Source organism: Aplidium turbinatum, chromosome 8 (genome assembly GCF_918807975.1).
Source record: "Aplidium turbinatum chromosome 8, kaAplTurb1.1, whole genome shotgun sequence".
NCBI lineage: Eukaryota > Metazoa > Chordata > Ascidiacea > Aplousobranchia > Polyclinidae > Aplidium > Aplidium turbinatum.
The window spans coordinates 27,829,514-27,855,838 of record NC_137479.1 but is presented as its reverse complement, the minus strand read 5'-3'; the positions used below and the strand labels follow the sequence as shown (position 1 = coordinate 27,855,838).

General features: G+C 38.7%; 1 protein-coding gene across 2 annotated transcripts; it reads right to left on the bottom strand.

Annotated features, from left to right (window-relative positions):
• Positions 1-6,603: 6,603 nt before the first annotated feature.
• On the bottom strand, positions 6,604-26,112 carry LOC145775971 (uncharacterized). 2 transcript variants are annotated; one of them, XM_082587380.1, is made up of 8 exons: positions 26,022-26,112; positions 20,329-20,498; positions 18,742-18,797; positions 17,801-17,900; positions 17,216-17,371; positions 14,944-15,074; positions 13,643-13,833; positions 6,604-7,367 (listed from the first exon to the last, which is right to left on the bottom strand). In XM_082587380.1, the coding sequence occupies exons 1-8, from the start codon at positions 26,083-26,085 to the stop codon at positions 6,868-6,870; spliced, it is 1,368 nt and encodes a 455-aa protein (XP_082443506.1). In that variant the 5' UTR covers positions 26,086-26,112; the 3' UTR covers positions 6,604-6,867. The 2 variants fall into 2 exon arrangements, with proteins under 2 accessions (XP_082443506.1, XP_082443507.1); XM_082587381.1 differs by having other exon boundaries at positions 6,604-7,358.
• Between the last annotated feature and the right edge of the window lie 213 nt (positions 26,113-26,325).

Here is a 26,325-nt window from a genome sequence, read left to right as displayed (position 1 = left end):
TTTGGCAGGGCGAAACTAGACTATTACCACAGAAATTGCAACAAATAGATTATTACGTCAGAAGAGCAACAGAAATTGCAACAAAAAATCAGTATCTATGTAGCTTTAATAAAATATCAATAGAGAGAAGAAAAACTACGTTAAAAGAAAATTTTGACCTAACCATGAAATTTGACTTTTTTTTTACTTAATAACTTTGAAACCTCTCTTCGTGTCAGCCTAAAATTTAGTTTCTGGTCGTTTTATAAACTTTGAACAAGGCAGAAAAATTTTGACTTTATTGACTTTTGGTTGCACTAGTTATTACTATCTGAAGCCTTTACAAATTGTTTCACCTAACGGATCATCAGAAGGTCTTATTCAAATAGAATCTATAATATATATATAACTGCAGACAGTGCACACCGGTGTTAAACTGTTTTATTCGCATCAACAGCGCAGGGGTACAAAGGATTGACACGGCGAGAGAGCACAAACAAACATAGCCAGGTCGAAGACTTTTCGAAAACCGGCCTGCCACACCCCGCGGCGGCGCGGAGCGGCGTGATTTAGGGGTGACGATGCACCCGGAGGGGTAAGTCCACCAGCTTAGGTCGCGGGGGCCAGGCTGGGGAGTCGAGGTACCTGTGGAGGGAGAGTGTGGATCGAAAACGTTACATGACCCGTCCGCAAATTTAAAATGGCGGAGCGGGCCAGGGAGACAGGCTCTTTCTGCATTGCCCAGAAAGATGGCCTGCGACGGGCCGGGCGACCCGTCGCGTGTGGACGCTGGAACCGGCAGTAATTGACCGCCGGGCGGCGCCCGTCTCCATCTGCCGAAACATATATAAGATTTACGCCGCCGTATTGGCCCGACGCCTGCAGCGATGGGCGGTGGAGGGGAATGTTATCAGCCGAGAGCAAAAGGGATTCATGCCCACGGAGGGCGTCTACGAGCATGTGTTCATGCTCGACACCATCCTTTCGAATGCACAGTCACGCAAAAGGCCTGTGTCGGTTGCGTTTCTAGACATTCGAAACGCCTTTGGCAGTGTCCGGCACGAATGCATAGCCGAGGTCCTGCGTCATTTCGACGCCCCCACAGACCTTATTGAGTGCATCTTCGACATATACGTCGCCAACACCTGCACCGTCCGCTGTGGCAATGGTGAAACCGACCGTATCCCTGTGGGGCGGAGAGTCCGTCAGGGCTGCCCGTTGTCTGGGCTGCTATTCAATTTGGTCATCGAGGTGCTCTTCAAGGCCGTTCGTGACAAAACGGATTGCGGCTACAACCTGCCTGCTAAAGAAGACATCAAAGTACGTTGTATGGCATATGCAGACGACATCTGTCTCGTTTCTTCCGATCGCGAGCAGATGATCTCCCTCTTATCTACTACTGATCCCTTCTCTTCCTGGTCCGGGCTACGGTTCAACCCACGCAAGTGTGGCACCTTATCCTATAGGAAAGCGTCGGCGTCCCGTTTGCGGGTCGACCCGGAACCTTTCTCCCTAGCCCGGGACGAAATCCGAGTCATCCCAAAAGGCGAAACGTACAAATATCTTGGCGCTCGAACCGGTTACGCCTCGGATGCGTCCCTTACCCAACCTTTCATCTCCACCCTGGAGAAACACAAAAATATTTCCTCACTCCAAGCCAGAAACTTCTGGCACTTACTTCTATCATTCTTCCGTCCGCGTCATACCATCTGCGAGTGCGGTGCTTCAGACAGTATGAGCTTCTGAAGCTCGATCGACTGGTATTGCAGTGTTTGAAGGTGGTGTGGCGTCTTCCCAGGTGGGCGTGCAGCGCTTTCTTTTACTGTAAGCCTGCATCGGGGGGCTTTGGTGTGTTGAATCTGTGTCGCGAAAGCGACACGCTTTCGATAGCCCAGGCCTTCAAGATGCTGATGTCTCCTGACGACCGTGTCTCTGCCATCGCTTTCGGGCAGCTTAGGCGTTGTGCCAGTCTGAGGTTCGGCACTCCAGATCCTACCCCGTGCCAGCTAGCCAGTTACTTGAATAAGAACCCCCCCTGAAGGTGCCCGTTCTCGACCGTGCCCAACAGGCGAAAGCTTGTGGTGCCGCGTCCCGGCGGCTACCCGTCGTCTAAATGTACGTTGGTCCGCACGCCCGGATGGCGGTCTCGAGTTGACCGCGGGGAGCTCCAAAATCATCCCTCCCCAAAGAAAAAAAGTGGTTCCAACTCTCCACCAACACAATGACTTGTGGTGGAGGAAACAGTGGGAATCCAAACCTGACCAAGGCAAGACGGTCAGTGCCCACTGTCTGTCCAGATTTTCGAATTCTTGGACTCGGCGCCCGGAGCTCCTGGATCACGCGAACCGTGCATTTGCTTATAAAGCCCGCCTAAACCTACTTCCCTTGAAATCAAAACCAAGCCATGGCCGCCCTTATAAACCTGCCATATGTCGCGCGTGTTGGGAAAGCGGAAGAGACTCTTCCTCATATATTGAACCACTGCCCTACCGTGATGCCTGTTGTCACGCAACGACACAATTCAGTATTGTGGGAGATCGTGAAGCATGTACCTGCCGAATGGCAACCCTTGCTTACCATAGATAGTACGGTTCCACAACACGTGGAAGCGGGCGGTGCTGATCTGCGCCCTGACATTGTCCTGCAACGGTGTCACGGTTGTATGTGACGTCACTTGCCCGTTCGACTACGGCGCGGATTCCCTTCGAAAAGCCGACGACAGGAAACACGACAAGTACGGCGAGTTATGTGTAAACATATTGGAAGACAGGAAGCGCCCTTGCAGGGACGTCCTGTCACTTCCGTTCGTCGTAGGCTCCCTCGGGAGCTATGCTCCGTTGAGCTCTGGGGCTTTGGCGGCCTTGGGTGTTCCTGCTCGTGGGGTAGCAGAGGTGGCTAGAAAAGTGGCCTCCCTCTCAATCGAAGGTTCCCTCCGTGTCTGGAAAGCTTGGAACGCCGGGCTCACTCGTGGAGAGGCTACGTCATAGAAAAGACGATTCCAGCGATCAGAAGCTCAATTCCCCAACAGCAGAAGCTTTGCAGTAAGCATCCGAGCGCGCAAGACAGCAAACCACCTCAAAACCCGCCAGTAATTGTGTGACGTCATAGTATGTTAAATCCATTGTTTCATTATCAATTTATCTGTAAACAATTGTCGTTTCATCAGCATGCTGCAGCTCAATGAAGAATACAATCATCATCAATAAAATAGCAATATATGAATTAAGTATATATTGCATATCGTGAATGGACTCATATCATCTATCAATGACGTAATATCATTAACAACACTGGATCTGTATTTTCATATTTCAATATTTTAGAATATTACACACATACCTTCTCCCAATATGCTGCTCTTTCCCGCTCGGATCAACCTCGCGTTGCTTTTAACACATCGATAAACATGATTTCCCGATCAACTCGATGCAACCTCAAAAGTTTCATCCCACTATTCTATATTTTTCCTGGTAACGTAGCCTAGTCATATCTACGCTTCGATCGCTAGTTCCCCCGACCCATCTGGGCGAACCTGCCTCAACATCTGGCCAGTGCACATCTGTGCTCGTTGGTTCAACGTCCACTTTTCCAGTAAGTAAAGCATACAATATATTCCCACATACCTTCTTTTTTTACACCAATTAATTGAGCCTTTGCTCCAGATTTTATATAATTTTCGTCTCCCACGAGTATTCGAATCGTCCTTGTAGCTAAGCTTCTCTTCCTCGTGGGAGACCCCAAAGTTTATCCGCTCTGCCTACGGGCAGACCGGGTATAGGAGTCAAACGTACCTGTGTTACGGTCACGTGATGGAGACGTGGGCGCTGCCTGGCTTTATAAAACTTCTGTCGCCCGGCCCGTCGTGAGCTGACCTTTTTGCGTTTGCAGAAACCAAAACCCGTCTCCCTGGCCCGTTCCGCCATTCTACTTTTGCGGACGAGTCGCACAAAATTCTCGATCCACAGATACCTAGACTCCCCAGCCTGGCCCCCGCGACCTAAGCTGGTGGACTTCCCTTCCGGGTGCATCGCCACCCCATAATCACGCCGCTCTCCGCCTCCACGGGGCGTGGCAGGCCGGTTCTTTAAAGTCTCTGACCTAGCTATGTTTATTGTGTTCTTCTCGCCGTGTCAATTATTGTGTACTCGTGCGTCGTTGATCAAAATAAATCAATTTTTTTTTGTCCGCATAAGCCAGGGGTTCTTAACCGGGGGTAAATTAACCCCCTCGGGGTAAATTTCACCTACCGAGGGGGTAAATTTACTGAATCATAAACTAAGGCTTTCAGACAAAATTATATCTGTGGAGTAGAAGAGTTCAAAAAGGAATTTAGACAAATTTTCTAACATTTGATGATTGGAAAGTCAGTAGGCTACAAGTCGCAACGAGATTTCTGACCTCGAAGTCGAAATATGCCAGCCCCTTGACGCCTTAAAAAGAACTTTGACGGTTACTTCGAAGGTGAAAGTTTTAACAGTAGGCTACGGCTCTTTACATAACTCATCCCTTCGAAGCCAAGTTAGAAAGTACTGCTGACGATGATCTTTGCAAAGATGAATTGACTAATCCACACCAAAACTTGGAAAAGTCACCATGGCACGATAAGAATTTAGAACAAAGCGTTGTTGAACATTGAAGATGAATTGATTGATCTTCAATGTTCAACAACGCTTTGTTCTAAATTCTTATCGTGCCATGGTGACTTTTCCAAGTTTTGGTGTGGATTAGTCAAAGAGTTTCCTACGCTGACTAAGCGTGCATTTGAAGTTATTAGGCTATACCTTTTCCAACTATTTATCTGTGTGAAGCAGAGTTCTTCTCATTGTTGACTATTAAAACAAAACATCGATCTCACTTAGTTCCCAAAGACGACATGCGAATAGCTCTTTCAACAACTTTTTTTTCTTACTTACTGACTATCAGTTCGAGGGCCAAAAAAACGGAGCTCGCAGGCCAAGTTTGGCCCGCGGGCCTGTAGTTGGACCACGCTGACCTAAAATAAATGCGGTAGACACAATGTGATAGCTTTCTTTACTTCACATGTCAGATTGCCAGTATTGCCATAAAGATTCAACTACGATTTATGTGTGCACTGTGCAGTGTGCAGGATATGTTTGAATAACGGAAAACTCTCTCTTTTCTTTTCCATAATCTTGAAATTTTTGCTAAATAGCGTTGAAAAAAAGGCTTCAAATTATTACGTGACCAATTGTACAAGTTTCGTTTTCTACATAGCTAATATCATAGATACAATGGATAGACAAAAAAGTAGGCTCATTGCCATTGGGATTGATTAGTGTTTTTCAACCCAATTACTTTGTTGTCTATCAATTTTTCATGATTGTAAGCCAAAACCACACAAATAAAAAAGTCAATATTTTAGGTACTAATTGCTAAGGGATGCTTGGTTCCATAAAAACTAGAAATTATGAGTTTCGGAAAGCATTGGCTTATGAAAAACAAATGGTATCATGGCAAAAAATAAAATATCAAGTTAAGCATACAAAATGTCAAAATATTAATTTTTCAAACTTATAGACAAGTGATTTTTGTACAGATTAATACAAATTCTGTTTAAAAAGATCCAGCAGATGACACGCAACAGCTGGCAGGAAATACATTATATAGTCGCGAGATTGCGTGTGGTTTGTGTAAACAAACGGAGGATCGAGTGGATTTATTTTGATTTATGAGCTTCAGTCCTTTGTTGGAATAGCGTGTAGTTTACAAGAGAAAACATGAAGTAGCTTAACCTCAAACCGAAGTCCTGGAACGTTACTTTAACATTGCTTGTAATCAACTTTTTTGGTATGGCTATTCTACTCACTTGGCATCATAAGATCTGTGTCGTGTTCAATGTGCTGCTGCTAGGGACGGTACATTACGGGACGCGTAACTCCGTTGTTCCTTCAACATTAGAAGGGTCAATTGCCAATTTGACATTTTTTTTATGCTTTACTGCTGGCTTGCTTTCAACTAAAAACCTTAAATTACTTTAAAACCAACTTCACTCTTCTTATATAACCTATAAAAAGTAAAATATTTTGTAAATTACAAAAAAACGTAATCCTTCTAGTGTTGCGGATAAGCCAAAAGCGGATGAAGTTTCGCATCCCTATGATCTACAATCCCTAGCTGCTGCACTAAAAGCCTCTATGACGAGTGCAGATACGCACAATGTTAAAATTAATCAAGTTTTGATGAAGAAAGATTATAAACATGATTTTATCGAAACTGGTTTGATGATTTATCTCTCGGGATGTGCGTTTGAGTGACGAAGTTTTAGTAGGACAACCCTTCTTCAGCGGTATCTGGTGAAAGGTGAAACGTACAGGCAACAAAAGCCTTCAACAAGCGAGACATTTCACTCTTCCAACCAAGGTGATCGGGCCTACGTCAGAGGTTCATAGCCTCTATAAGTAAGCGAAACTGCCAGGATTAAGCTTCCAAAGAGGCTTTCTCAGTCAAATGACAAAGGTTTCCAAAGAAACAAACTTTCAATGACCAATTGCAAACGATAGGTTCGTTCATTATTCGACTGCAGAATAGTGAACGTTTTTGTAAATATGATACACGAACTTAATCGTTTTGTTTTTATATTTGACCATCACAGCGTAAAACAAACTGCCGCTAGCACTGACTGAATTTCAAATTTATAACATCGACATAGCATTTTCATCAATTCTTGCATGAAATTTTTGGGTATTGTAACACAGCATGAAAATACACACAGACTCTTTTAAAACAAATATAGCTTACTTGCTTTTACGAGAACAAAAACACTTGGCAAACTGATAAAATTCAAGGAAAGTTGTTCATGCAATAAAGCTATCCTTCAGTTTTGTATTTACAGTACATGGGCTATTTGTTACATAAAACGTTTTGTGGTTAGTCATCAAATTCCAATCCCACACCTTGAAAATTGGAATTCACTTTTTCCGAACCTGAGAAGTCTGCGCTGGTAAAGTTAGAATTTCCAAAATCACAGCTCTGATACTTTGTTCCGCTAAAATCAGCGAGAAAAAACTGAGACTCACGAAAGGTGGAACCGGCAAAAAAACTTCCTGAGAAATCCGCACTCGTGTAATCAGACTTGCTGAAATCTACTCCGTAAAATGCTGAGCCACTAAAATCAGCACCCACAAACCGAGAATTTGAAAACGCTGTACCATTAAATTGACAGCCGGAGAAATCAGATCCACTGAAGTCAGAGAAAGTGCCAATGCTTCCATAAAAATTCCCACCACGACTATCGGCACCACTGAAATCACAATTAGTACAGTTAGTTCCGTACATATTCATTCCTCTAAGATCAGATCCACTGAAACGTGTACCACTTCTGTCTGCTCCGTTTATGTCTTCTCCTCGTCGGCTCTGTCCTGCAAAAACTGGGAAAAATATAATTACAACATTAGTTACCATTATAAAAAGATTACAAAACTGGCTTGCATGGGTCAGGTTTGACAAAAAAAAATAGGCTACTAAATTCAGCTAGCTTACCGTACCGATGCGTTATGTCTAATCGTTCGGACATGACGAATCATAGTCTACTGTGATGAAAAGAAGTGTTTGTAAGCCTATCGGTTTTACTCACTGGACTCATACGCAGTAGGGATCCTTTGGACCCGAGCCAAAGATAATTTTAAGGGCTCGAAAAATGAAAAAAAACACAGCGTGTTCTTTGGATGCAGTGCGTTTTTCTTATAAATCGCTTGATTTGAGGCACAAGGGTTTCATTGGTACCGGGCCCAAACATCCTCTCAACGACCCTGATCATACCGTTTTATTTCACAAAGAATTAGGCTATGAAGGAGGAAAGGTGAAATTTTGTTTCGAAAACAAAGTTCCAAATATTTTGTTTTGAGCAGACGTAGGCTATAAACTACAGTCCCACCCCTATCTTTCACATTTGTAGTTTATTTACAGTAAACTATGGTATGTCGGCTAACCAATATTTGGAATTTATGATACCTTTTACATACATACTGCAAGGATCTCTATTGTTTTGTTTTTTATTACAAAAATAGGAAATGCACTAACTATCTTTTTTTAGTGTGAATTTTAATAGCTGCAGAAAAGCTTATAAGTACTTTCGTAGCCCAACTTCGGCCCATGTACGCTTTGCAGGTTCTTGTAAGCAAATGGTTTTATTTGTCAAAAACAAGAGTGAATGTGGTTAATAACTTACATTCCAGTAAAGTTTTAACTTGCGTGGTGTAAAACAGTAACAAAGTCCACAGAGTTTGTCAGTTTTAGAATACGCATGATCAAAATTTAAATCACCTTAATCTCCAACAACCAATTGCATATAGTTTGTTATGTTCTGCAGACATGAACTGTTTGCTATTTTTTTTTAGATTTCAAGAGGTGGATTTTTCATGCGCATAGTTTTTATACGTTTCAAACGTCAAATGCAATTTTTACTTCTAAATACATCAAATATCTTCTAAAATCAAAACACATTTTTATCTAAGTTTCTTTGGCAGCTAAGGTACTTTGCCTAAATAAGGCCCTAACCCTTTCATATCTGGAAAACCAAAGAAAGCAAGGAACAGCTGTTGTAATTTGATTGACTGCGATAATCAAGTGAATGAACAGAAAAAGTGATTTGGTTTCCTAGAAGAAACCCCATGCCAGCAGAGCGTAGTTGTAAATGTTTGAAAACTATCTTGCAGGAGTAAAATTTTGTTCAGTACTTAATCTATCTGCGTGTTTACGTAAGTGGTGTTTGTGTTCTACCTTTGTTAAAGTTTCAGGATATGCTAAAGGGTATAAAGTTTCAACATGATTGTATTGACATATTGACCTTTCTTGGATAGTGTATTTAGGTAGTTCACGCTGAACTGATTGTGAAGAGTTGCCCTAACAAGGCCCATCAAAATCAGCCATGGGCGTTATTAGACCAGGTACCCTTGGCATTCAATTGTGGGCTTGTAAGGACTGTTAGGAGAAGGACAGGGTAGTTGATACTTCCTTACTGGCAGCTAACAAGCACAACCTCAGATCAAAATACCGCTACCATGTGGATCTCAACACAGCCCCCATATCAACACCATTTCATAGCATTATGGCTACACCGTCAGCAAACACCCTAAGCAAGAAGCGTGAGCAAAGAAAAAGGAGCATTAATTATCGAGCAACAACTGTACCGAAGTCTCTGTTTGACTCTAAATGGAAAAGGGAGGGAAAAGGCAAAACAAAAGGGACAAACAGTACATATGCAAAGACGTCCAAGTGTAGGAGATTGGTATTGCCCAGTATGTTTAGAAAATACAGTCTCTGACACGAGGCAGTATGAAAGTTGCCAAATATGGCACCATGAAGACTGTGCTGGTTTAACAAAAGATGATGGTGGATTTGTATGCCCTGATTGTGATATGTAAATGTTTTATTGTTGAAAAAGAATTTCTTTGAAGAAATTTATTTGAACTTGTGATTGAAAAAAACTTTGTTTCACAAACTTACGCTTGATTGAAAAAGAACTTACTTGAACTCACTACGTGAAGTCTAGCATTTGTTTTTGTAAACAACTATGCAAATAAATTGTTTTCGAGATTTTTCACTGTTTTGATGTTGTGTATTGTTTTCCCCCCGCAATTTATGGCTCAAAAAATTGAGTTTAGAAGGCTGGCCTTATTAAGGCAATGGTGCCTTTTTAAGGCCCACTCAGCAGTAATTAGCAAATCAACTATAATTTTAAAACTGTGGTCAATATGTGTTCCCGACAATGGTTCACCAAATCAAACGTCATATAAAACCATTCAGGTCTACTGAATCATAGCGTATTACGTCATGGAATTTTCCCTAAAAAATGAGCCAAGATTGCACCATCGTTCGTAAGACTTGTATCACACCTGTTGAGAATTACTTCACAATGCATATGGATTATTACGTCACAGTAACTGTGTACGTGAGTTTGAGATGTTGCGGTCTATTCTGGTCATTCGTAAAATGGTTGCTTGAAAGTTGGTAGCATATTTAACTGTTTGCTTAGTGCTTGCCAGCTGGACGAAAATTCCGTCTTTATCTAAGTAGTTTGGATTGTAGTGACAGGTTTTTAGTGGTGTATCGCGTTGCACCTCATTTTCGATAGCCGCGGGCTAATTTTACAGAAATACACTTTTTGAATAGACGTTTCAGAAGAGTGTTGCTTTTTCGGTCATTACATACAGACGAACGGATCCGAGAATCTTATGTTACAATTTTCCCATGAAGAGATTATGGTTTACCGCTGTGACCAATATGTTATTAAAATGTTTCTGAAGAAGTGCTTTAAAGATGCTAAAACACAGTAAAACACACATTGGTAGCCGCTTTTTTCAATTCATGATCAATTTGCGACAAAATCAAAATGGTGGGTGTCACGATTTCTTTCTATCTCTTACCAGGAAAAAGACTTGGAAAGGTTCAATGACGTAGTTTAATGGGTCAAACCGAAAAGCAGTCAATTAAACTACGTCATTGAACCTTTCCAAGTCTTTTTCCTGGTAAGAGATAGAAAGAAATCGTGACATTCTGGGGGCTCGTCCGGGATATAACCGAAAAACCGAAGAATACCGAAAGATTTATTGAGAGAATAATAAATTAACAACAAGTTGTCAAAATGGTGGATACCGTCAAACATGAGATGATTGAAGACTTACGGAGCATGGCTGAACGAATGGGGCTGAGTGACAATGAGAAGTCTCAGTTTGTGATGGAAGAGTATCACAAGATAATGGCTCAAAAAGCTCAGCGAGAAGCTGACGAAAGAGAAGAAAGAAGAGCTGTTCGTGAAATAAGGAAAGCAGAACTTGAAGCTGAGGAGAAGCGAGCACAACTTGAAGCTGAGGAGAAGCGAGCACAACTTGAAGCTGAGGAGAAGCGAGCACAACTTGAAGCTGAAGAGAAGCGGGCGCAGCGCGAAGCAGAAGTTGAAGAGAAGCAAGCACAACTTGAAGCTGAAGAGAAGCGGGCGCAGCGCGAAGCAGAAGCTGAAGAGAAGCGAGCACAACGCGAAGCAGAAGCTGAAGAAAAACGGGCACAACGGCAGTATGAAGCAGAAGCTGAAGACAGAAGAGCGCAATATGAATTGTAAAAGATAAGACTTGATTTAGAAAGACAAAAGCTGGACATTGGTGAGCGATCTAATTCTACTAATGATAATGCTCGAGATGTTATTGTGGCGCAAGTTAGACGTCCAGATTTGCCATCATTTGTTGAAGAAAAAGATGAGTTGGATAGTTATTTGTTAAGATTTGAAAGATATGCTACAATAGCCAAATTGGAGAAGTCGACGTGGGCTACCCAGCTAAGCATGTTATTATCGGGACAAGCTCTTGATGTATATTCAAGACTTTCGCAAGAAGAGGCCATGAACTACGACAGATTAAAGTTAGCTCTGTTAAAGCGATACAATTTCACCGAGCATGGATACCGTCAAAGATTCCGTGAGGCAAAGCCTGAACGACACGAAAGCCCAGGTCAATTTATTGAACGTTTAAGAAACCTTTTGTTAAAATGGTTTGAACTTTCGGGGGCCGAACAATCATTGGACGGATTGGCAAACCTTATAGTTAAGGAACAATTCACAGATTCATGTTCAAAAGATCTGTCTGTTTATTTAATGGAGAGAAATCCAAAGACTCTAGAAGACATTGCCAGTGTGGCGGAACAGTATTTAGTTGCCCATGATGAGAAGTTGTCGACTGAAGAGATGTTGTCATTTGATGATGACGAGGAGCAAACAAATAATTTTAAAGGAGGTGCGGTTCCAAGAGAAGTACGTTGTTTTAATTGTAATGGCTTAGGTCATAAGGCTGTTAACTGCCGGAAGAAGACTAACAGAAATCATCAGGAATCGAGGAAGTGGTGCAATCGTTGCAATAGGCAAGGACACGAAGCGAAGGAATGCAAGGACAAGTCGTTTTCCTTACCCAATCAGTCTGGGAAGAATAAAGACACGGACGTTTATCGAGGTGGTTGTGCGATAATGATTCATGAACCAGCGCTTGAGGATGAAAGATTGGATGAAGATGATCAGTTGGAGAAGAAAACGGGAAAGAAGACAAAAAAAGATGCTTGCAAAAAAATAATACCTGAAGATTACCTGCCAGTAGTGAACGGAACAGTTGGAAACAAAAGGGTAAAAGTTTTACGTGATTCTGGTTCTACGGGTATAATGGTGAGGAGAGATTTGGTTAAAGACAGTCAGTTAACGGGAAAAACTGGAATTGTGATGTCGATAAATAACACTTCAATCCAAGGACCGTTAGCGAAGATATACATCAAAACTCCGTATTGTAGTGGGACTGTGAAAGCGTTATGTTTACAAAACTCTTTAGTTGATCTTATAATCGGAAATGTTATTGAGAGAAATTCTGAAGTTACTTGTTATTCTTGTGGCAAGAATGGTCACTTTGCTCGAGATTGTTCTGCAGATAATCAGCGACGATCTCACGGTCACGGATACAACGAGCGCGAAGAACCGAGGGGAAGAGGCAGGCGACGACCATTTGGAGTTTGCTATAGATGCGGTAGACGCGGACACTTTGCCAGGGAGTGCGTTGCTGACGGCGGACATTCGGAAAACAGACGTTGCCGTGACAACCACTGCTACCGATGTGGGGAGATTGGACACATACTGTAGCCAGGAGCTGCCCTTTTGATGAAAAGGCTTGCTACAACTGTCATAAAGAAGGTCATCTGGCCAAGGACTGTCCGGAGAGGAAGTGTTTCCGATGTAAGAAGATGGGTCATCTTGCTCGCCGATGCACTGAAGTTGTTGAGGACGTTGAAAACTTTCGCAGAAAACGTAACTATTGTTTTGAGAAAAACTATCGTTGGTAGATCATGCAACGATGGACTTATGAGAATTGATTTATTGAGTAATTAATTGTTTTTGTAATATGTTTTGTATTGATTGTGTTGTTATATTGTTTGCAACAATATTCTAAGGGGGGGCGTATGTCACAATCAATGTGCAAGGCGTCGCGTCGGGCTACTCTGCGTCTTGACAGAATGTGCTGTTTTCATTATGGAATTTTGAGCGATGTGTTATTATCTGGTATTGACCTGAAGTAACCTTTGAATGAGAAATCTGTATTATGTAACGTATTTCTAGAATCGTCTGTAAGTATGCAACTCTGGAATGTTCTGTTGTTTTTCATGATTTCTGAGCGTCGTTTGTCATGACGTCATAAGGATGTTTATCAGTAAATGTCCGATTGCGAAATATTTATTATGTAAGAATCTTCTACACCACGTGATATTCTTTAAACTTCTTTGAGCTTCTGCTTGTTTACATTAATGCAACTTGTCAGAACAATGAGTGATGTAATATTGCGTAACCTTCTCGAAGTTACTATACCGAGAAACCTTCTATAAATAGTGGTGTAATTGATTATGATGATTTATTGAGTTGATTCTGAGAGTTGATTATGAGAGTTGTGTTATGGGTTGTGGATTGGTAGTTGGTGCAGAAATTATTGTTGATTGAGAGTTGAAGTAATCGAATACAAGTAGATGAGAATTGGTGCTGATATAAATTGTGTTCGAAATTAGAGTTATTTGAGAAGCCGTTTGTTAAAGTCCTTCAAGAAGTTGGATTATCATTTCACTAGTGGAACCATTCGACAGTGGGCCTCATTGGGGAACGGTACCCCAACTACTTTAGTTTTTGTACCTTCCTGGGGAGTCGTGCTGAAGCGAGGAGTTTGTTCTGTGCCAGGCTTTGTTGTTTCTTGTGGGAATAATTCAGTAATTTGTTGAGGTACAGAAGCTTCTGTGAAGGCATCTTGTGTTGGTGAGGTTGCTTTTAAGAGTAGTCGCATGACATCTCTTATTTCGTGATCCGGAATTAACTCACTTTTTTGTCTGAAGAGAAAAGTAAATTTTTAACAACGTTGTATTGCATTTGTTAGAACTTTTTTATTTACAATTACAGTAGAACTCGGTTAATCCGGATTTGGTTAATCCGGATCTTTGCCTAATCCGGATAAAACTGGAAGTACAAATGATTTGTAATCTTTTTCTTGAGAAACAGCTTTGGATTATCCGGATTATTTAATCCGGATCTTCGCCTATTCCGGACAAAAGTTGCGCTTTTTCTATCACTTCTTCCGGATTTGCCGGTGATAACTTTGTTTGACCGTGATTTTTTGTAAGTTTTCAATAGAAACTCGTCTTCGGTAACTGTTTTCATAAGTTTTGAGTGACTACAGATTATTCCGACACGCATGTCTGAAGATGTAACTTTTGCCAGTGTGTTCTTGCGTTAGACGCAGAGTCTACAAATACATTCATTTTACATGCATACTGCATTTCAAAAGAACTCTATCACTGGGTCGCTAATGTGGTGATCGCGCGTCTCGAAATTGGCAGATGACCACACTAATGCGTTCAATTTCGGTGATTTTTACCGATACCCTTCTATCTAGGTAACGTCAGGCTTGATAGAACCGTCATCGGTTAATCCGGATCTTCGCCTAATCCGGATGGAATCGCCGGTCAAATCGAATCCGGATTAACCGAGTTCTACTGTAGTCACCAAGAAAAGCAAGCACTGCGTCTAACCTATACAATACTATAAGACGGGTTAACGTTGTCATTTTTCCTTTTCTATATATCATAACCTAGAACCTGAAAATTACTTTTTTTGATGATTTTCATAGTGGGAAAATGATTATGTTTAAACTTCAACTTTCAACTTAAATTCAGTTAATAAGTTATCAAACTTAATTTTTTCTGTCTTCATAACTTCTTGTCCTACTAATTTGAATAATACTTTAAGATCACTTAACACAATTTATCCGTACCCTTTGTGACTGACTTGAGGTGATGCAAATGCTTTCCATTGATACAGTCATCATATTGAAAACTTATTTTATTTCCAACACCCCAATTAAAAAATCACGTAAAAATTCTATTTCAAAGCTTTCTATTACTGTTTTACAAAAATTACAGTTATTGAAAAGCACGAGTCACCTGGAAAGAACGATTATCCCAAAGTAGATGTTGTGTGGTCTTCCAGATATCCTGACGACGCTATTTGTTACTCTGGTGGAAGTGGAAAAACGAATAACTCGAAAGACCTTTGGAGCCACTGAATCAAAGTCCTGGAACAATAAGACACACAATCAACCTTTGTTGAAAATGGACTATGTATGATTTTAGATAGCGTAATAAATACAGTTCACTCGACCTAACATTACATGCAGTAAAGCTTTTAATGTGGAGAATCAAGCGACCAAAACTATTCAAATGGGATACAAGTTCACCATCATAAGGTGGAGTTGTGAGGCAAATCATGCTTTTCCAATTTGAAAAAAGTCGAAAATTGGTTTGAATTCTATCGACGCCGTAGGTTTTAATACAGTATATGTCGCCTTGTGTCGCTAATTTATTACATTCAGGAAATGTAATTTGCAAAGTTAATTATGGCTTTGAATAAATTTTAGGAGCACAAACTTTCAATACAGAGCTCGCACACAATTCTTCTACATTGAATAGAAAACATTACTGATTCTAACACAAAAAAGTAACATGTTGTTACAGGAAATCTTGAACTTTTCTTGACATAGGCTACAAACACATGCTTGTGCATCGATGAACGCATCATGTGAAGCAACATATAACAAATACGGAAAACTATATCATTAGGTTGTACAAGCAAGTTACTTACAAACAAATACCTTGGACATGTCTTGGCAACAGTACCGTAAACAACAAAGTGTTGTAATTAAGTTATTCAATGATGAACTCAAAAATCTAGTCAACATATACAGGGTGATCAAGCCAAGTGTAGAAAAATATTTATTGAAATAACAGTAGGCTACATCCAAACAGGTAAATTTACACATATAAAGAAAAATACAAAGAAAAGTATAAATAAACAAAATGTATATACTCTTATTTTTCAATATATCCTCCCTTTGCCATCACCAAACGCCTTAGTCTGTTGTGCACTTGACTGCATGAGACACGTATGGTGTCTGATGATATTTTTTTCCAACAAGTGCGCTATTTTGCCTTCAGAGCTGTAACGCTTGAATGTTTTGAAGAACAGGCTTCACTCTCCAAGATACTCCATATTGCGAAGTCCATTGGGTTTAAATCAGGAGAGGATGGAGGCCATAATTCCTTTGGCCAAAACTCTTCCATATTTTCCCTACACCAGTCCTGGACAAGATTCGCTGTGTGGCTGGGACCTAGCCCCATCTTGTTGAAGAGTTATTCCGTTTTCTCCAAATGTTGCATTGATCCAGGGAACCAATTTCTCCCTCAACATTTTCCTTATCCTCCCTTTGCCTTCACCAAACGCCTTATAGTCTGTTGTGCACTTGACTGCATGAGACACGTATGGTGTCTGATGATATTTTTTTCCAACAAGTACGCAATTTTGCCTTCAGAGCTGTAACACTTGAATGATTTGAAGAACAGGCTTCACTCTTCAAGATACTCCGTATTGCGAAGTCCATTAGGTTTAAATCAGGAGAGGATGGAGGCCATAAATCCTTTGGCCAAAACTCTTCCATATTCTCCTAACACCAGTGCTGGACAAGATTCGCTGTATGGGACCTAGCCCCATCTTGTTGAAAAGTTATTCCGTCTTCTCTAAATGTTGCATTGATCCAGGGAATCAATTTCTCCCTCAACATTTTCAAATAAGCATGTTGATTTTCTTCACCAGTTGAATTTACCCCACCCTAAGCCATCCCAGGGGCTGGTTTCTGTTCATGGAACATCAGCCTTTCATTCTGTGGGATATCTTCTTTATTCTTTGCATAAATACGATCATTCTAATGATTATGCACAGCCTGGACGGTAAATAACTTTTCGTCTGTCCAAAGAACTGGTGGCTGCTTGCCTCATGCAGTCAAGTGCACTACAGACTAAGGCGTTTGGTGATGGCAAAGGGAGGATATATTGAAAAATAAGAGTACATTTTGTTTATTTATACTTTTCTTTGTATTTTTTTTTTCATATTTGTAATTTTTTTCCTGTTTGGATGTACTGTTATTTCAATAAATATTTTTCTACACTTGATTTGATCACCCTGTAGTACAGTAGTGTACAGTATAGCCTCTTAGAACGCAAGTACAGTGTATAACTTCTTTATTGCAGCACAGTTCGAATGACAGCAGGCTACTGTTACTGTATAATTCAGCATAGATCTCAATATGCCTGAAACTGTCTCAAATTCGTCATGTTTCAAAGTTAAATCAATGAAATAGACGTGATGATTGAGGTTGGTTACCTTATTTGATATGGTAAAGAACACTTCACACAAGGTCGGGTAATCCGAGTTGTAAACTTGAAACAAATAATAATCCGCAATTCCATTTCCTTCCGCCACTTGACCTTTTTCGGTAGCAATGTTTCCTTTTCCGTCAGTTCCCAAGTCTCCATTCACCTATAGATAAATTGCATCTAAGTTTTATATGGCACAGTGCTTGCTCAAAACTCAAAAATAGCATAATTTTGCTCTACTTTCTCGTTTGTCTGGTAAACACAGTAGTCATTTGATAGAAAAGGAAACAGTTCTGATAAATGTTTTGACTTTTCAATATCAAAACATCCATAGTTCAATTTGGTACAGATACCGAACATATTCTAGAACCGATTCTTTTAATGCGTCAAAATCGACAACATTAGTTAAACTTGAGATGAGGGAAGTACAATTGAATGTGTCATATAAACAATATCATTGACAATAATCCTGCTTTTTGTAAAACAGAAATAAGAATAGTCATAGGCTACATATTATTCAAGGTGTTAAATGTATCTTCTGTATTTCAGTCATCAACGTCACAAAGCACGAGTAACTATTTGATGTTCTTACTCTAAATGTATAAAAGTGAGGTTCTTCTTCAGGGTTGCTGATGGTTGCAAGTGCCACAAATGGATTGATGGCCAAAGTGGTGACGTTATATCGAGTAGTTCTAAAATAATAATAAGATATTATCAAACAGTGATAATAATATATCGTGTTGTGTTTTGCCACCATTGCGACAACATACAATGCAGTACGATTGCAAATGCAACACAACAAACAACAGAAAGCAACGAAGATACATGTAGTAAAACTCAACGTTTTAACATGTCATTACGTGTCTTGCCGATACATAACCGCGTGCTCTAGAGCGGTGTCGAACCAACGTCCTTTCGAACGTCGTGCATACGTTTCTCACCACTCGGACACACAGCAAACCAGAAGTCAAAATACAATCTTGAAAGCAGAAATACAACTTATGAGTCAATTTGCCAGATGGTGCTAGCAATGATACTGAAATTATGATCCTCATTGAACAGCAGAAAGCAAGAGTGACGAATAGAAATGGCAGTTTGGCTTCGAGTACAATTCTGACCAATCATAAAAAAGACGAATCTCTACTTTTGCATTGTATGCATGACTTTCAACAAATCCTATCATCACTGCTGTGTTCGTTTTAAGCTAAAGCAAAACTGATATCAAATTTGGACTAAATGCCAAAACCTACGTGAGTATTTTATCAAATCTGTTCAAAAGTCTGATGCTTGTAATTCTAACGCCTACAATGATGTTGTCATAGCAATGTACAAAACAAACAAAAGAAAATTTGCAGCTTAAATAAACTCTAAAAAAACAATTTGCTTTGATGTCTTAAAACATAATGTAATTCCTACTGTGTATTTAGTCAATGCTTTTCATCAATAACACTCCCAGAACTGTAACCAAAATAAGATAGAACTACTTTATGCATTAACCTACACTACATCAAAATATATCATTCAAAAACTTACGTAACTGTGGCGTTGTATTCTAGATTACGACGCCGTCTTCCTTCAACAAATCTTATCTAAAATCAAAACTTTGTCTTGTTAAACAGTAATCTAGCAAATAATTACTTAGCAAGTAATCTAACAAGTAATTACTTAATTGATTATAATCAACGAAAGTAGCCAATTACAGACCATGCTTTTTACAAATATGGTCTACTGTATGTGTGAAACATACTTTTAAATCATTGTAATAATATTTTGCTATTAAAAGCTAGATGACATAAATGTGACAATGTAATAAAGTGATTGAAAAAAAACTAAGAATAAAATTAAAGAAAAGAAGGGTATTTTATGCGACTTGCCTCAGACGGCAATATGAAGGAAATGGCTTGCTTGGCATTCAATGCGAACAATTTCATTTATGCATTTTTATCTAGTTGTGAGGTTATACTGTTTAATATTATATCTTCCAAAAAAAAAAAAAATAGACACGTGGCTTGTTGTTGTTATAAACAATTGTAATTTGATAAATTTTATTTACCTTAAATGTTACGCATTTTTGCTGAGGCACTGTTTAATAATACCATAAATCATGTCGTTTTACCTATATGCACCAGTGTTGAAACTTGCATACCAAAACAAGAAGATTTATAATTAAAACACGTTTATTAAAATTTAACTATTTATAATCGGAATCCAATCTTTTTGAAACAAGTAAACTATCAAATTGACGTGTTCTTATATTCAAACACAGCGTAGCCGGCAGCCTTTAACAATCAAACATCGCTATATTTTGCAATGCGCTGTGAAATCTTCAATCAAGTTTGCTGGATAAACTTTATTTATTGTGGCGCTCATATTAACCTTTATCAAGTCACAAAACTGGTTGTCGTGGATTAATCGACATTGTAATTGTACAAAAGCCTGACTGTCTGAGAATGATTGGACAGATTTAAATATTCCAACTTGATCAGTAATACAGTAGGCCTAAATACAATACTTGTTAGTTTGGGAAATTGTTTTGTCCCAAGTACAAATTATTGACACTCTTGGACGAGAAACCGCAAAAAAATTTAGGTTTGGCATTTGACATATTTGCAAAGTTCTCAGTGATCAATTTCTTGTTATAGCACGTGTGTTCCAGAAAAATATAATTTCTTGTGCAAAAATTGAAGTGGTTTGTTGATTAGATAAGTTTTGACCAATCAAAAAACATTAAGTTTTGACGACACGACTTTGGTAGATTAATTGAAACAGGTCAGATAAATTTTGACTTTATAGAAGAAACGTTAGTAGGCCTATGTTTTATCAATAAAACTCAGGATTCTTTTTGCCACTAAATATCTTTGCTGAGAAAGCGAAGTAGTTGCTTTAATTTTTTTATATGTAAGTCCAGTATAACATTAGTCATATCACGTTTTATAAGACTATTTTGTTTATATATTTATAACGTTTTTCATACATTGCGATTGAATGCATGTCAATAATGTTGGATTGGTAACCATCACCCAAGCTGACAAATTTCAGTCTAAGTGTTTACAACAATGCTTGGGCTTTTGAACTTAATTGTGACATGAATAATTAGATTTTAACCAAGTCGTTCTTTACCATTATTCCATTGTCGTACAAATCGTGACCTCCATCTATGAAATTCATTGGAAATTTATTGGAATCATATCGATAAGGTTGGTACGACGTCACAGCGTTGGTGAGGTTGGAGGATAGTGTTGCCAGGTTTTCAATTACATTGTTGAGCTGAAATCCGTTGCTTTTAGTAGCTACAAAGAATTGTAAATTATTATGTCATGAATGAGTAAAGTTTAGTTTTGCATAAACATGTGAATAATTTTTTTTTAACTTTTGCATAGTAAACATGAAAAAATATAAATTTAAAGCAATCACTCTCAAACATTAACATGCAACAAGAGATCTGTGATAATATTTAGTAGGAATTGCATGGCATTAAAATATATTTTATGAAATTAATGTAACAACTATCATACAATGTGGATTCACAATTGACACTGTCTTTGTGTAGCCTACGTCACAGTAATAATAACATTTGAAATCAATTCACAAATGTTTCATTAAATCGAGTTCAATGGCAAATGTTCCTTCACTGTGGACTGTTCTGGAAATCACTACTGCACCTTCTGCTGCACTATTTCATCATGCTATTATTAAAAATAGCAATTTAAGTGTTAACCGTAATACTTGCCATTATGTTACCATATATAGACATCATCATCATTAGTCGTTATCTCCGCCTGCGGCAGATTGCGCATCAACATGGCTTATTTGCTTCCAAGAGTGGCGATTTTGAGCCAACTCGCCCAGTGTCGTCAAGTGGAGTCCGGTCCATGATTGAATGTTGTCTTGCCATCGTTTTGGTTGTCTGCCACGTTTTCTTTTTCCTTCTACTTTGCCTTCTGTGCAAAGTTTGCTGATTCCGAATTGTGATCTTTTAGTGTGGCCGAACAGTTTTAAAACGTTTGATTTTATTATTGCTGCAATTGGATGTAGTTTTGTCATAGTTAAAAGATCTTCTATTTTTATGTGATCAAGTAACCTTTTGTTGGTCATGCTTCTCATGATGTGATTTTGGAAGGTAGTGAGTTTTTTCATTGTTGATGATGTCCAATTTACGCATTCTAGACCGTACAGCACGACTGGTAAAACGTAGGTGTTGAAAATTTTTGCTTTCAGTTTGATTGGGAGTCTATTGGATGTTAGAATCTTTTTGTTCTTTTCAAATGCTGCCCAGCCTAAGCCAATTCGGTGTTGCACTGCAGTCTTTCCATCGTTGGTTGCGGATAGTCGGTGGCCAAGATATATGAATTCTGGTACTTGTTCTATTTGTTTTCCATAGAGAGTGAGATTGAGTGTGTTGTTAGTTTTGTCGGTTGTCATACATTTGGTTTTGGACACATTTATTTGGAGGCCGAATTTAGCAGCATTTTTTGACAGAGCATCTAGGTATTCCTGCATTTTCAGTTTAGAATTATTCAAAATGGCCATATCGTCTGCGTAGCTTAAGTTGGATATTACATGACCGCCGATGGTGAATCCAGTTGTACACTTATTTTCTGTTTCTGAGATTATTGCAGCCGCTACGATGCAAAACAGGATAGCAGACAAGACATCTCCTTGCTTAACACCTTTTATAATATCAATTCGTCTGGTTGTTCCGATGTCTGTTTTGATTAGTGCTTTAGAATCGTCGTACGTTGCTTTCAAGAGGTTGATGTATTTTTTGTTGATGGAAGTTTTATCCAGAAGTTGCCAAAGGTAGGGTAATTTAACACTGTCAAACGCTTTTTTGAAGTCAATGAAGGTGATATGAACGGGATTGTTGAATTCAATAGACTTTTCTATGATTTGTTCCAGCGCTAAGATTTGCTCGATTGTTCCTCTTCCTGGTTGGTAGGCTGCTTGTGTAGGGGGGAGGGATGCATATAGGTCATTTTTTACGCGTGCCGCAATGATAGTGATAAAGAGTTTGTATACATGACTGAGTAGACTTATTGGACGGTAGTTGCTGCAGTCGAGTCTATTGCCTTTCAATATAGACAAGTATATATATATATATATATAGACAAGTTGTACTAAAATAAATTCAAGGAAAACATTGAAAGTTACAAAGTAAATACAAATCATTAAGCTCATACATTTTCCGCCCCAAAATAAACCAGTGAAGAATATAGATAGAAGAAGTAGTATTGCACGACATCTTAATGGTATTGGTTTAAACCAGTGCTTCCCAACCGGTGGGTCGCGACTAGAGATGTAAAAAACATTCCTTTTTTTTTGTTGGTTTTTATCGTATTTTTTTGTTTTTTATTCGTTTTTTTTTTGTTTTTTTTTTACCTATTTTGACAATAAATGTCACAATATGCAGTAAATAGAGTAAATTCATTGCAATAGCGTTTCTTTCAACAAACAAGCAGTCTCATAAATTGTATAACTTATTTTAAATCAGACAATATGTCTCGTATATTTTTTCATTGCAATTTTGTAGATCTCAAGTCTCAACACACGAGCCATAAAGGTTTCTCATCGTCTCAAATAGTGGTAACAGTGTCCTATGGTTGGCACATCTCAAGTATTGTCTGTAATTTGGTCCAGCCAGTTGTTAAATGCAGTACCACACTCGTGTACAGTTTCGAAGCTACCTGAGGTTTTGGTTAATGGGCATGTTAGGACCAGGTGGTCAGTGTCCTGTTTCTCTACTTTACAAAGGCACTTTTGACCAGCACTCCACACCTTTTCCAGTAGCCTACAACGTCAAGAGGTTGTTCCAGTTGATGTGCATTTGGTGCAAACTTGATGAAAATCACACAATTGGTTCTTGAGTTATAAGTGAAATAACCTTAGCCACTAGGTGGCTTCATAGAAAAGGAGCAATAGAAAAACGGCAATATCTCAAGAACCGCTCAACATATTTGGATAATTTTTAGTTCTACCCCCATGTTTTCTGGGTGGGCTATCTGTTTATGAACATTAAAACAAGTTTTGGCTACTATTTTTTTGAGATATAAAGAAATTAACCTCTTGTCGTTATGCACCAATAAAACCATGATGCGTAACTTTACATTTTTTTTTAATTGGGTAGAGGAAAGATTGATGAAAAGTTTGGCAGAACAGTGTAGTGCTGAAGTCCCAACTTTTAGCCCAAATCACATTTAAATGTAGTGAAAGATGGAAACATTTTGATGCTTTTTATTTTCCCTGAAGAGGTCAATACTCTATTGTGATGTCATAGTTATGTTTGTTTTCCCCTAATCACACCATTGTGCTGTCATAGACATGTTTAAAGTAGTATGGTTCCACTTATTCTATTCAATTGGAACTAGTTTGCAGGACTTTGAGACTTTAGCACTTTTCTGTTTTTGCCAAACTTTTCGTCAATCTTTCCTCTACCCAATAAACAAAAAAAAAATTTAAAGTTACGCATCATGGTATTATTGGTGCGTAACGACAAGAGGTCAATTTCTTTTTATCTCAAAAAGTAGTAGGCCTAGTTCCCAAATAAAATAATTTTTCATCTTTGATGTTTGTTTTGTATCTTTATCCTGCATTGCGGGAATGTGGGTAAAACTTTATATTTGTCAGGAAAAGTATTATGAAGCATTATTCACTATGTGAGCACTGCGCAGTGCTGAAAAACTCCACTTTAAAGGGAAAATGTCTTCATTCAAGGTTGGTAGTTACTAGCAATAGTCAACATGGGTGGTGAGCATTTGAAAGGAACATTAACCTAAACCTTTTCTGATAAACGCACTTACTTTTGACAGCTAAAAATAGCAGTGATAAGATCTCTTGCATTATGTCACAAATAATCTGCAAGAAGCATCAATGACAAAGTATGTAAGACCTTACCACACACGAAAAGAATACTTCTGTTTCAACATTTATAAACCATATACAATACATCGTTGTTAAGCTATGAGTTAAAAAACATGTTTAAACAAGCTAGTGGCAATAGCTTGCTTTAGTAAATTACCACAAACAAGGTAGCCTAATGTGTGTTCTGAATACTGCCATCTTGTTTTTGCCAAATTTTGGTCAACCCATTGAGTGTGTAGCCTACAAAAATAGCCAGTACCAGTAGGCTATACTAACATCGTAGGCTAACTTCCATAAAAGGAAAAAGAAATTAACTCATCTACATTATGTCATGTATCAAATTGCATTAATTCAATGTTTGTCAGGTCTACTGCCACAAACTGGAAATGCTCTAATTAAGCAAACTCTCTTAATTTACACTCAACCTTAACTACTTGAATACACATAATTTTAATTTCAAATTTTATTCTAACAAAACATCATGCACATATATATTGTTTCAATAAAATGGTACTGTATCAGTTGTCAGTTTTGCCTTCTTACCAACAGGAGTTTCTGACATTTTGTTAATCTAAAAGCACTGCAGAATACAGTACTAATTTAGAGTTTAAAAAAATATACCATGTGACATTCATAAAATAATTTAATTAACATTCAGTGAAACAGCAACACATTATGATTTATTGATTAGGCCTGCCAGCACTTCACTTATGCCTTGAACAAATGAAAAATTCAATAGGATACTCGTCAACTAGTAAAATAAGTTTCGAAGAAGTTAATGAAGAACGTTTTATCAAGAATTTATATAAAACTCTCTGTGGACCAACAGAAATTCTAGATGGACCACCCGTGGTCCACCTGAACCACGTTGAGAATCTCTGCTTTATACGCTGTTCTAATAAATTTGATAAGAAAACAAAGAAGATTCCAATTTTTGGGTTATTTTAATAAATTTTCTGAATTTACTGAGCGTTAGCCACTGTACAATGTAACAATTTCTATTATCTTGTTCTTGCTCTTCTGTCATTACTGATGATCACTAAAATATGATTGTGGCTTTCTGCAGAACGAATGCATCAGTGGCTCAAGCGTGGCTACTTTAAATGAGGAGTCACGCTTTTCAATAATGTTTATATTCGCCAACTGGCAAAGGCTTTCTTACACTTTATTTATGCTTAATGTGTTTGAAAGGTGGTGTAAAATCCACATTACACAATGTAGGCAAAGTGAAAATAACCACGTGAATTCCTCGTTATTAACCCTATTCGGACCAAGCTATTTTTGTGAGCTAATGGCCTGTCGTGTGGACTTATTCCATTCACACTTTCATTTTCTAATAACTTTTGATATAAAAACGTTACGAGTTTTTTTGTTGTTGCAAAGTTAGAGCAAAATTATTGACAAACTGGTTAAAATTTTAAGTGGACACACATACTCTACCAATTTTGTGCTATTGCTTTTTTGCTAAAAGTAGGCAACTTTTTTTTAAATTTGTCTGATGTCTCCGCCATAATCTATTGAAATCGCTATAATCTCTTCGTTAAAGGCACGCACCGTCTAGTTATACTTTCTTGACATGACCTACTTTCTTCCGACAACTGCTGACGCAAAATCCAGCGATGGAGTTAATCCCTTTTAATTTCTATTCAATTTCACGTTGATTAATCTTTTACTAGTTTTGCAGACAATTTTGGTAGTAGGGTGTCAAAAAACTGCTGATAACTAAAAAACTGTACTACACAAAAATGTCATTTTTTTTTTCTAAACCAAAGATGAATAATTTTTAGGAAACGTCATAAAACTTCAGTTAAATTCAGCCAATAGATTTTGTGTAATCGATGAAAGTTTTAGGTATGGTCGGAACCCGTCCACACGTCAGTCCGAATAGGGTTAAGCTAATTTGACATGGAATAGTCTACTCTACAATCCAAGGCAATCAAAGCTGTTCCACTTACATAGTGATCCATTGCAGCACGACACGGCAAAGAAAGCTAGAAGTGCTGTTTTCAGATACGACATTTTACCAAATTGATTTTACAAACTGATCTGAAAAATAAACTGTGTATAAAGCTCAATGTCTCTGTTCCAAAGGTTTCACAGCTTCATTGAATACTTGGTTGGAGTAATGCTCTTTGTGGCGGGCCTGCGTCAGTGATTCAAAGCCTCTACAAGTAGCCTATGCGAAATTCCAGGATAAAGCTCTGCAAGAAGCTTTCCCAGTCCGAGGATAAAGATTCAATCAAACTCTGCATAACTTTC